Consider the following 12,755-nt stretch of genomic DNA (forward strand, 5'->3'; position numbering starts at 1 on the left):
CAGCCACTTATCATAATTTCACAGTGATTCCACAAGACACAGACAGGGCTCCACCAAAAACACAACTGATTCTCTGTCTGACATAAAAACCAAACAGTTGGCTGTTTAAAACACAGTATTACGACACACACACACACACACACACACACACACACACAATAGTTTGAAAAAATAAAACATGGCAGCTTTTCTCTACTGACAGCAAAGCAGTGCACACAAAATAAAAGACTTCAACAGTCATGACCAGCTGCTTTCTGTTTGTCAGAATCACCTTCAAAAAGTAGGTGAGGCAGAATCGCAGAGAGGAAATATGAATAAACACTGCCGTCACCCTTGACAATGACAAAGAATGGATATAAAACCAAACGATGTACGTGTAATCTCTCAAGCATAATGAACACTGTGACTGACTGTTCTGTGCTGGAGGTGACACCACCTACTCAGCTAATATCAATGAGATATGGTGAGACTATGACAAATTTCTCATCCACAGTTCCCACAGTCTGTCTCCGTGTCTCTCTCTCTCTTTCTCTACCAAGAGAGCAGTCAGCACAGTATGCACCCAGTACTGTCATTATTGTCCCTACACATAAAATACTCTTACCCTGTACTTTACTGACGGCACAGGATCGAATGAAGTCTTTCAGCGAACAGAACAACATGCATACTATGAGGCTCAAGATAACAAAAAATATGTAGCAGTGTGTAACTTGAAATATGTGAAGGTGTGACTGTAAATCTCCAATGCTGTCAAGATGGCAAATTAATGACCAGTTTTTAAGACTGCAATAAAATGCGAGACCAAGTTACTTTTCTCAAAAAGAGAGACTTCAAAACATTTCCAATGAAGGCCTGCAAATATAGGAACAGGTGTTCTGAATCAATGATTCACGAATGTAGAGAAAATCAGGGCTGCTCTCCAGTAAAAAGACACCACGTGTCTCGATACAGGGTGACTCAGGAAGCTCACTGCAAGTATATCTAAAAATATCCAAACGCAGATCTGAGCCACGTCACATTAAGGCTACAGGCATCTCAACCACTCAGCTTGCTGTATTGCTCCGAAAGCTACAGGTAAAAAGGTATACCTAACCCTCAAGAATTTTGAAGCCGAAAGGAAACAGAGCTACCCTGATACGAAACATGTTCCTAAATATTATCTAGACACTCTAGACACTCACTGGGAGATTTTAGGTCAAGTCGAGGGAACAAGGTAGAAATGGATACCCAAACGAGGGCACATTGTGGGTGACCTGAATATTACACCATTGACATTTAGAGGAAAACAATAACACCCAGCAGAAGCAAAGAGAGATCATTGCAAGACCACTGCAACTATGGGAGCAAAGTTCCAAAGCCACTGACATGAAGCTGACTGACACTCCCCTAAAGCCGTTACCATAAGCATGCACTAAGGCTGTCCCCAAGAACAAACGAGAGAGCAGTCATGTAACATGTATTGATGAGATCTCTTCCCCTGTGTTGGCACAGAGATGGCTGCGCTCCACTGACATTTTCCTGCTTCCTCGTATTGTCTGCTGCAGTCAGACTCACATTCTAACACAGATCACATGACCAAGACCATTCCAACAATGACATAATTACTAATATTGTTGCCCACAATTACAAAATAGTACTTTGAACGTCATTACTATCCCTGAACATTCAGACATTGAATTATTGCCCTAAACTTATTTTGATGTCATATCTCAGATGTAACCCTGCGCTCACACTGGCAGCGTCACTGTATGTTGCCTACTATTAAAAACATATATTATATTTTATATTTATTTATTTGTTATATTTACATCATCTTTGCTATATTCATCGTGGCGTTGTATGTTTGTATTTTCTGAAGGGCAGTCCTATTAATATATGATCCTATATACATATATATATATTTATTAACACCAATTAATAACTTAAACTTAAGGAGATTTTTATCTGAACAGTTTAATTTTAGCTAATTCACTTACAAAAGTCCCGCTCATAAACATTCAGATATGTACTGTTCATGAGGAATTTTAGCATCACTGACAACTGCTTAAATTCACCATTTACTTGATTAAACCTCACTGAACTGAACTGAAATGCTAATATAGGAACTCAAGTTTCAGAAAATGTTTCACAACGAAAGAACAGAAGAGGAACACGTCTGCTCTCTGATTGGCCGTCGCTGCTAAAAGTTGAAGTTTGCATAAAGCTGAACTTTACTCAGCTTTTTTTTGTCGCCAAGTTGTGGCGATTTTCTCACTGCACCATGTCGTTCAGTGTAGCCCTGCAACCACTGGGAATGAACGACTTCCGGACACTTTGTCGCTTGTTGTCGTTGCCGGTGTACGCGCGGGGCAAGAAGTAGCTGTTCATAACTGCAGTTTGTAAGATGCTGGTATTATCTGAGTGTTTCATGATTATTTTAAAGCGAAATATTAGTATCCTGGCCAAAAAGCATTTGTGACTACAGCACCAGGCTTGGATTTGCAGCACTGTTACAGCATCGCCAGACAAATCACACTTTTCTCCAGCTGAAACGTGTGATTTTGCACTGGCCCAGAAACATGCTGGACATTACTCAGTCCAGTAAGGAGAAAGAGACAGCAAGTGAATGAATCACCACATGCAGAAAAGAGTGAGGTGAGGAGGCTGACAGGAAGAGGTGGATGAGGGGGAGGGGGAGTGTACCGTGGGAGGAGGAGGTTGAGCCTGATCACTGACTCCGTCTGTCATACTGGAAGAACGCAGTCTGGAGGAGAGATGACTCTGCTGGAGTGAGAGAGAGAGGGGGGGGGGGTGGAGGGGAGAGAGAGAGAGAGAGAGAGAGAAAGAGTAGAGAGAGGGAGAGAGAGAGAGAGAGAGAAAGAGTAGAGCAGAGAGAGAGACAGACAAAGAATGATGGAGAGGTAAAGGGAGCAAATGAGTAAGAAAAAACAAGGGAAGACAGATTGACAGACAGAAAGAAAGAGACAGGCCGAGATGAAAGTGAGAAAGCAGAACAGGGGTGGGGTACAGAAAGAGAGAGAACACAGAAAAGAGAGGGGGGGGGAAACAGAGATTGATGAGGTGAATGCATGGAGACTGCAATCAAAGACACAGAAATTTTACAAATCAAACAAAGGCATTTCCCTGGCAAAGCTCAATTTTTCCACTCCACACAGATCCCCAGCACAGTCCCCACAATGACTCAGAAGCAGAATGAGTCAGCGTGAGTCTGCTATAGAGAGTCACACTGTGGGTTCAGCTGGGAGATCACAAACAGCACACAGCAATAACAGCTACACCTTTATTAAAGACAGTCTTGTTTTATTAGGATGACTACTATCTTGATCTGAGAAAGTCAAGTGAAGACAGTTGGGATTGAATGGTCATGAACTTCATCATAAACATCTACACAGAGCTGTTTCTCTTTTAAATTCTCTTTCTCTCTTACTTTTTTTTTTCCCCATCTTCTAACTAGTTTCTCCTCCAAACTTCCAATAAAATTCTTCAGCTGACCCCCTGACTGACTACACAGCATGCGTGTATTTGTCCACAGCTCTTACCACTGCAGAATTGGGTCCAGGTATTTCTCCATTTGTGTCAGGAGTAAGAGAGAGACGTAAATTAATCTCGTCAGAGAACTCCTGAGAGCTGGACTGAGGTGCAACTGTGGCTAAGGTGGGGCCTGACATCGACTGGCTCAGAGTATCCCCCACCAAAGCGGGGTCCTCTTCAGAGATTGGCTCCCATGACTGCAAGAAGACGGACTCATTTGCACTGCACACCACTTATCACTACACCGATGAAAGTGAATTAGATCAACAAAAAAGGTGGGATAAAACCAAACCAAAAGCTGTTTTAAATTTTATTCTGAGGTGCTAAAGTCTCTATTCACTAAGACTTTTTTTTCCATCATTACTCCCCTCAAAAAAACAGCCCCCAGGGCTAAGAGTTCAGAGGTCAAACTCACATCGTCCATTTCTCTGACGTCCACATGCTCGTTCTCGAGGTCCTCGCTGATGTGTCGGCGGGAGCGGAAAACTCGGTGAGCCTCCTGATTAATCTGCCGGATGTGGTTATCGTTCTCCGTCTCCGACACCACATCCCTAAAACAGAGAAAAACATTCATGTCACTGGCAGCTTTACACTTCCCATTTAGAATAAAAGTCCTTTCATCACGATTTAGCAGCACGAAGAATGTGCAGTAACACAGAGCCATCAGTTCTAAGACTTCTAAGTCCATTACACATTGCTGGGCCTTTTCCACTGTGTCGTGCGGTTGTTGTGATTCACATAATAGGTGCGTCCCAGATTGTCCACCTTCTCTTCCCAGCCTGGAGGCAGAGGAGGCAGGAGCTGCTGGGCTCTCTGAGAACCTGCATCAGCAGAGTCTGTAACTTCCCAGCCCTGAGAGTGAGAGAGAGAACGAGAGTGAGAGACAGGGAAGCAGGAGTGAGAGAGAGAGAGAGAGGTGAAGAGGAAGAGAGAGAAATGATTACTTTTTCAGAATGTTACCATTGCTACTATATTTTTCATGCTTTGGCAAAACTGTTTGGAAATGCTGGACAGGGAGAGAGAGAAGCAGAGAGAGACAAAGGAAAGAGAGGCCAGACAAATGCATTTTTGATCACATTAGCTTAATTGTTCCAAGCCGGAAGATGCAATTACATAGTCATAGTTCTAAAACGAATTTAAATTAATTCAATCAATTGAACACATCAGAGAGAGACAGAGAAAGATGGAGGGAAATACAGTAGACACTCTTATGCCAAACGTAATTAAAAAAAGGGGAAAAAATCTACTGAAATAGAAGGATCTAAAGACCTGCATTACAGCTATTAAAAACAGGCTAATCTGCTTATATATATATATATATATATATATATATATATATATATATATATATATATATATATATATATATACACACACACATACACATGATTATCTTTATAAAAACTACAGAGGTCAAAGGTGGCACCAGTGACATTTTACTGAGACTCTCAGTTACTCTGCCATTTTAGCCAAATGTCACCTCTCAGGAACGTGTCATTTTCTGTGAATTCATACGTCATCTTGTTTTCTGTCTACCTTTCACATTAACCTAAGCAGCTGTGTGCAGACACAAATACACATGTGTATGTGCGCAGATGAACACACACACACAAGCACATTCATAAAATCTGTGAGTTTTCCAAAGGATCATATTTCTCTTAAAATGAGGGGAAATGACTAAATTGTCTTTCCAGAGAAGAGAAACAGAGAGAGCCACAGATGGAAAGTGAGAGAAACAGAGAGGGGCTGTATCAGTAGACACAGAGAGTCAAGGAGAGCAGAAGTAAAAAAGTAGGGAAAAAAAAAAAAACAAGAAAGAGAGAGAGATGGGGAGGGAGACACAGCCAGAGATGGAAAGAAAAAAAAAAAACAGAGACGGTGAAAGAAGCAAGAGTGTTGGAGATCAGACAGAGAGCAGAAGAGAGCGATATTGAGGTCAGACGGTTTGTCCCGTCTGGTTGGCAGCATAAGGCCTTACCTCAGCCTCCTCCCTCAAGTCCGTGGTCTCCTCTTCCTGTCCCCCGTTTTTCGGCAGGTACGCCATCTTTAGCCGCAAGTAACCCTTTACCCTGGACTTGTGACTGTAACAAACACAAACATACAGCTACAGTAACATTTACCCCAACAGTATTCACATTTTAAAGGTCTTAAATAACATGTGCATGCAAAGCAAACGTATTAACCAGTAACCAACTGTCTATATGGCTTTGAGTCCTAAGTCCTAAATTCTGTTAAGTTCCAGTTCAAAACTGGCTTATATCTATGAAATGTCAAATCAAAGAAAAAGCCTACGAAAAGCCAGGTTTTAACCCAATATGAAACTACTAAGATCATCAGAACAGGTTCACAAAAACATCTACACCATTGAGAACAGCAACCAACATATTTCTGAGTGTACGTGTGGACCTTACAACGGGTCTATGTAGTAACGTTGAACAACTGACCTTCGCGGGCGGAGGAGGAAATCTTTAAATGTGTATGGCCGCTCCATCGCTGGATCCTCCGTCTATGAACAAATACACTCTTATTCACAAATGTATAAACAGTTTTGGAAGGGAAAAAAATGTATATACGTATGAAAATACAACTCATACACAACAGCAGAGGCAAACAACCCCAGAGAGAAGGGACTGGGGCAACAGGCTCTTGGATAATGTCCCATACAGTCTTATGCAACACGGCTCTCCTGTTACATATTCAACAGCCCACAGGTTGTATATTCATGGCAAAGGGGAGCTTGTCATTAGTGGCTTCAGAGGAATCACTGGAATCAGCATACTGCAGTGCCCAAGACCAAAAATATGTGGAGTGGAGGGGGGAAGGGGGGGAGGAAGGCTCCAAAACAGATAAGTTTTACTTTATTTCAAATAAAATGCGCTTAGTGAAACTGAGCAGTAAGTACTACTACTACCACTACTACTCCAACTGCAAGAAAGAGCTGCAGTAGTAAGTAGAGTATAATCTTCAGTCACAGGTAAGACTGGTCAAGATCATTTATTAAAAAAATGATGCAGGTTAGAATAAATAAAGCCATGTGAACCTTAGAGCAGACCAGAGTGAAGCTGCAACTTGACTTTCTAAGCAAAATTCTGGAATTGATTTTTTTAGGTACTCTGTTATAACCATCTGGGCTTTAGAAAAAAAATCATGTGTTAAGGAATGATGAATTTTCATCCTGTTTCAGTGGAATAAAAAAAAAAACTAAATAATTTCATTTCAAATCATTTGTTGTTTTGTCATTATATTTCGATCAAGTTAAGCAAAAAAAATTGGGAAATCACTTTTCAAGACGGTGTTAAATGCACTTGCAAATTCGAGTGCTGTCAGCATCGCCATGATAGACAGGGAGCACATTGGAGGTGTATCCCATTTTAAACAGGGGTAGTTTTTCCGTTAGCCCCAGGGGTTGCCCCACAACACCAGCCCGGCTGTTTACATTCCACACGGATTTCTTTCCACTCCGTACAGGGACCTGGGCGCCAGTGTTTTGCTGTCTAATTACAACAGTCCTGATCACGTGACGGGAGAATTCCGTCTTTCCTCTCCTACTGTCTCACTCACATTCTCTCTTTTATGTGCTATCCCATCCATAGGCCTCATTTCACATGAATACACATACATACAGACAGGAAGCAAACTCACCGGCAAATGGTTAAGAGGCACATCCACTTGTCCAAGGAAGTCATCTCTGGTCTGAGAAAGTGTGAGTGTGTGAGACAGAGAGAGAGAGAGAGAGAGAGAGAGAGAGAGAGAGAGAGAGAGAGAAAGAAAGAAAGAAAGAAAGAAAGAAAGAAAGAAAGAAAGAAAGAAAGAAAGAAAGAAAGAAAGAGAGAGAGAGAGAGAGAGAGAGAGAGAGAGAGAGAGAGAGAGAGAGAACGTTAGAACAATGTAAATCAAAACATTGGCTCTGTGTTAGTGGAACAGGAACTCAATTCCAGCAGGGCTCAGAAGGGGAAAACCACAGACACAAGAAGAATTACACACCTGCATGACCCTGCAATGACTATGTGAGTGATCAGCAGCATGCTCAGAGAGAGAGTGAGAGAAAGAGAGAGAGAGAGAGAGAGAGAGAGAGAGAGAGAGAGAGAGAGAGAGAGGACGTGGGGGAAGGAAAAGATAGAGTGAAGCATTGCTTGTATCATAAGCCATCACTTTAAAGTGTAAAAACCCAATCAGCCCACTTGAGAAGAGCAGAGGGGTGGTGAGGATAAAGTAAAGGGGTGGGGTGTTAAGTTAAATGATCCCATTAAACCCATTTTTTCAAAAGCCAAACTCTGAAATTGATCGGCATGTGGCTGAGTCACACTTGGCCCAGTTGATTACCTGTCCGAAGTTGAAAAGGCCATTCTTGGAGCGATCATGACCAAAGTGCGCCTGCATACGGAATAAACTGGTTTAAACAAATGGGGCCGGCACACAGGACACACAGCCCAACGGGGCTTCTTTTAACCAAAGGTAATGATTTAACTGTGTTGCAACTAGTGTTGCTTGTTCACTGTTTTGTTTTTTATGGTTGTTTGCTTTTTTTAATCATTTTGGACTTTTTAAGTTTGATCAAACTGAGTGCCAGTCATATTATCTTATTATCTTAGGTAAAGGAAAGTTAAAATGGGCAAGGAAACTGGAAGGAAATCACCAACACAAATCTAAGACTCAAGACAAAATGTGACAATAACTCTTTATACCCAACGTTCAACTATAACTTATGACTCCGTCCACTTTAAAAACAGAATTGCACGGTCTGCCAACAGTAGCTATGTCAGGGGACTGCACAGCACTAAATCAAATATTACCTTCCAAAAGACAAAGACACATTAACTGGGTAAATGAATACTGGAAAAGTCCAGTTTGGTACAATGGTTTATAATCAGAATGAGTTTAGCTATTGTGTTAATGTCACCGTCAACCCTTGGCTTTGTCTGATGACATTTAGCCACTGTGCTCAACTAAGTACCAGAACAGTGACTGTGCATGTATTTTCCAGCTTGCAGTAATGACATTCAAAGTTAAGGGGTTATGAATGAGTCACTTAATTTGAGAGCCCTGAGAGTTCAACTCACACATTCTCAGCCTGTGCTTGGAGTCTGATTTGGAATCTATCTTGAAACAAAGAAAAGACCCAGAAAATTAGATCACTATGCATGAAACTACTACTGACTACTACTATGTCATCTATTCTGTTTCATTCCTTTACACAAGGGTGAGTCAGTTTACCCTGTTGTGTAAAGGAAAATTCTGAAAATTAAGAAGCAGTAGGTGCTGCAGTAAAATCTCAAAGGTCACCCTCTGGAATTCTGGCACTCGGATATCTTGGCAAGGCACCGGCAAGGGCCTTATCGTCAAAGAAACAACTCTATTTATTTATTCAAAGCAAAGCTGAATCATGTCTGTAGGGCATTCAGAATCTTCAAGGTTAAAAGAAACAACTTCTCAGTCAGTCTTTATTTCAGTCGACACTTCAGTTGTCCTTTTCCCACAACGCACTGTTTAAGAGACTGCTGTCTGTTGAACTGCTGAGTCACAAGCAAGTCAACAGGTAAGCTCTCTGCTGTCTCTCTGTCCCACATTACAGGGATGGTGTGTGAGAGAGAGTACAAAAGAAGAGAACCAAAAATTCACTACCTTTAAGAGCAAAAACCAGTTGACCCACAAAACACCCAAGTACTCTTTTACTTAAAAGTAGAGATATGCTAAAATCAAAAATTCGACAACAGAAAAGAGAAAGAAAGACGAGCTGGGCATCACAGACGCCCCTACAGCAGGTGGAACCTTGTTTTCTTAGCTGAGCCCCAATTGGGAGTTCCGAGTGGATAAGGTTTGGTTTCAATGCTATGTAACAACAATGTGAAAGGGGAATCTGAAAACAGTTCCAACAACAAACTCCAAACAGCCACAACTGCTCAAACAAGCTGGAGCCCCATTCAAATATAACCAACTCTTTCTTGAACTGCACCAACAGACTAGCACTAAAGTGGGCCATTCTAAAGAAAGGGCTACTCAGTCTCTCTCTGTTCTCCATGTCACCTGTGCAGGCTTTTTAAAGCAGCATCATCGCCTGCTGGGGCACCAGGAAGAGTTTTGTCAGCAAGGACTTCAAGAACATTTTTGCCACTCATAGCCCAGCTTTATCCACATCAGCTAAATCCAGAGTAATGAGGAATGATGAGATGTGCAAAGGACCTGTGATTTGGGAAGACTAAAAAGAACACTGCCCAAGTCCCAGGAATTTTCTGTTCCTGTATTAAAATGTGTTGATGCACAATCATGCTTATAGTTCAGCTGAAGCGCTCATGTGTGATTTTAGCGATGCTGACACCGATGAGACATGGGAATGCCTTTTACATTAGAAAAAACAAACACACATTTAAGTCATTCAGACGTGCTCATGTCTCATTACTGGCAACCCCTTTTAAACAGATACTGGAAATTGACGCACCCCTCCTTCCACGCGGAACAGAACAGAGGATTTAAGTGTCGTTACCAGGTTCCTGAGTTCTGTCATCTTCAAAGCTGGCAGTGGCAGTTAAAATGATCCAGCACCATTTATCTGCATATTGCAAGTAGCTGCCTACAGTTTATGACAACACACCATAATACAAGGTGAGGTGTTCTCTCTCAAATTATAAATATCACTTATGAGTTAAATTCCCACAAACACAAAACAAGCTTAATCTATTATTCCAGCAAAACTAAATGAATCTCTACAGGCTAATATGCTTTCTGACCAACTTGCCTAATCATCATTACAAGCACTATCATCCTCCTGAAGTTAATGAACTATAACAATTTCATAACAAAACCATAACAACCAAAACTCATAAGAGTCTTACAAAGCAAATATAATGCTTTACAGCAAACAAAAGAATTTTTCCAACATATGTTATCTTTCAGTGGTTTGCTGTTGTTGAGCAAAAAATACTTCTTGAATTTTTCTATGTTGACACTGATAGCTTGTTAAACTTCTTTATGGTCCCTCCGGTATTAATGACAACTAGATCCTAATCGCCATAAGAGCAGCTGCTACGCTAATCTGACACTGACCGGGCCAAGGGAGAGGGACAACAGCAACTTGACAGAGGACTAAAGATAGCACAGGCCTCTTAAAGAGAGGAAAAGACTGATGAGCACTCCCAAGAGCACAGATACATCTGTGAACATTCAAAGCATCTAGTTTCCAGCCTCCTTAATTTTTCCCCCAAGCAGGAGAATCCACTGAAGTGTGTAAAAGCTCGCATGCCTGTGGCTGGGAAAAGAAGGATGTTGTGGTTCGGTCCTGCTCCTGGCCTGCTACTTCTTTGCTTCTCACTTCCCAGAATGTGGCCACCTCTTTCCTGTTACCCTCCCCTAAAATCCCTCCACTTCACCTCTCACTGTATTCTCATTTTTAAACCTTTTAACTGGTAAATTACATATAAGATGACTATTTTAACAGATGTCACCATGTTTTCTGGCAAGTCACACAAGACGTAGAATCAAGTCAAGTCCTGAAACGGCTCAAACAACTGGCTAGCAAGAACTACACTCTTAAGATCAAACTTCAGTTAAACCAACTACTATTACTATCTAGATAAATAATCACCGTTACCAAAGTCACCGGAGGCCTCACCACAGATTTGTAAAGCTAATTACCTGTGGGCTTATCCTTTTAGGACTCTTTCCAAAGTTGACATCCTGTGCTAAGTTAGGGCTCTGATCACCTCCTTGGCTGAAGTAGATCTTAAACTTGGGCTGTCTTGAGTTCTGATCTTTCCTGATCTTAAAAGTGCAGCCTTGAGCTCCGTCCTCCGCAACTTCACTCTGGGTCTCCATATCTGATTTGGGGGCATGAAGATCTGGCATAGATCCGAGTCGCATGGATACTCCCCTTGTTTGCAACGGTTGCGAGGCGCTCCTCTCAAGTCGGATCCGAGGATATCGCACTATATGACCTCCCTTGGAACTGGTGAAGCCCAGATCAGTAGACTCCTGCTCAGAGGTGTTGTTCAGGGATCTGGCCTGGTCTTGTTGAAGCTGAAAGACAAGTCTTTGAGTTCCTGGACCACCATCTAAGTCCTGCTGAACAGACCAGCGACGTGGACCGCTTAGGCCCTCAGAGCTATAAGGTAGAATTCGAAATTGAGGAGTATCTGACCCATCCAAAGAGTTCCTTTGGATGCATATAATCCCAGGAGAGCCTCCATTAGGTACGAATGCAGTGGCATGTCCGTTCTGGCTCTCATACGGCCTGACACAGAACACCCTTCTCTTAGGTAATGCAGGCTCTGTACCTTGGTGATTCTGGTCCGCAGTAGGGCAAACTGAGTTCTCCCTCCTACAGTATGCTGGAGGAGGAGGTAAGGGCCATCCATCACTTGGGTCTGTGTAGGCTGGGGCTGGATCTTGGGGGTAATCTGGTGGAGGGTCCAGGGACGGGGTGTCATCTGGCAGTGGCATAGAGCGCTGAAGGGAGATCTGCATGGAGGAGCTTTTTGTAGGTCGGGGTTCAGCCTGGCTCTGCAGCTGAGGAATGAACATGGATGAGCTGCGTTTGAGTGAGGTGTCCATGGCAGCTGGAGTGGCAGAACTCTTCGGCAGCACTCTACGGGAAGGTTGCATGTGGAATGTCATGGCTCCAGCGCCGTTCAAGCCTCTCTCATTACCATTACCGTTATCGTCCTCGGCTACCTCCTCTGTTTCCTCCAGTTCAGGAGCAGTGTTACTGCGCCCTGAGCTAAAGTACAGCCTCAGCCTGTGAGACATTCTCACGTCTCGCTCTGTCTCACAACAGCCTCACGTTATTTCAGTATCCAGCTCCTGCTGATTCTGTCTTTCCCACTCTTTAGTTCGCCTGATCCTGTTTCTGTCTGGGATTTTTTTCCTCTCTGTTTTTCTTCTCTTTTATTTCTCTCCTTACTTAAAGGCAAGTGAGGACGCGACGACTCACTCCACAGTAACAAGAGAAGTCTCGCCAGGGAGCTGAAAACTTCAGCCCACAAACTCCAAAGAGAGCAAAAAAGGTCTGGAGAGCGCAAGTGAAATCCAGAGAGCGGGCGAGAGAGAGAGAGAGAGAGAGAGACAGAGAGGGAGAAAAAAAGTTTCTCATCTGCGAGACCGTTAGTGCAGCAGCACGATAGCGACAGACAGCAGAAATAGCCCAAGTGACAAGCAGCATTCCAGGCATGATTGGATAAGGGCTCCCGGCACTCCAGCTAACACTGTAGAGGGTAGGATGATTGTGGTCATGT

At 42.7% G+C, this 12,755-nt stretch overlaps 1 protein-coding gene across 4 annotated transcripts in view; it reads right to left on the reverse strand.

The window, feature by feature from the left end:
• The window catches only part of nedd4l (NEDD4 like E3 ubiquitin protein ligase), a 55,818-nt gene that overhangs the window by 21,299 nt on the left and 21,764 nt on the right, over positions 1 to 12,755 (reverse strand). The window contains exons 6-13 of one of the 4 annotated variants that reach the window (XM_030770267.1): positions 7,855 to 7,905; positions 7,174 to 7,224; positions 5,976 to 6,037; positions 5,510 to 5,612; positions 4,223 to 4,383; positions 3,947 to 4,082; positions 3,540 to 3,728; positions 2,683 to 2,760 (exon numbers count right to left, since the gene is read on the reverse strand). In XM_030770267.1, coding sequence (XP_030626127.1) covers positions 2,683 to 2,760; positions 3,540 to 3,728; positions 3,947 to 4,082; positions 4,223 to 4,383; positions 5,510 to 5,612; positions 5,976 to 6,037; positions 7,174 to 7,224; positions 7,855 to 7,905 — 831 coding nt within the window. Of the gene's footprint in view, positions 1 to 2,644; positions 2,764 to 3,539; positions 3,729 to 3,946; positions 4,083 to 4,222; positions 4,384 to 5,509; positions 5,613 to 5,975; positions 6,038 to 7,173; positions 7,225 to 7,854; positions 7,906 to 12,755 lie in introns of all 4 variants that reach the window. The other 3 variants (XM_030770265.1, XM_030770268.1, XM_030770269.1) reach the window with 3 other exon arrangements.

The sequence above is a fragment of the Chanos chanos genome, chromosome 3, assembly GCF_902362185.1.
Source record: "Chanos chanos chromosome 3, fChaCha1.1, whole genome shotgun sequence".
In the NCBI taxonomy this organism is placed as follows: Eukaryota; Metazoa; Chordata; class Actinopteri; order Gonorynchiformes; family Chanidae; genus Chanos; species Chanos chanos.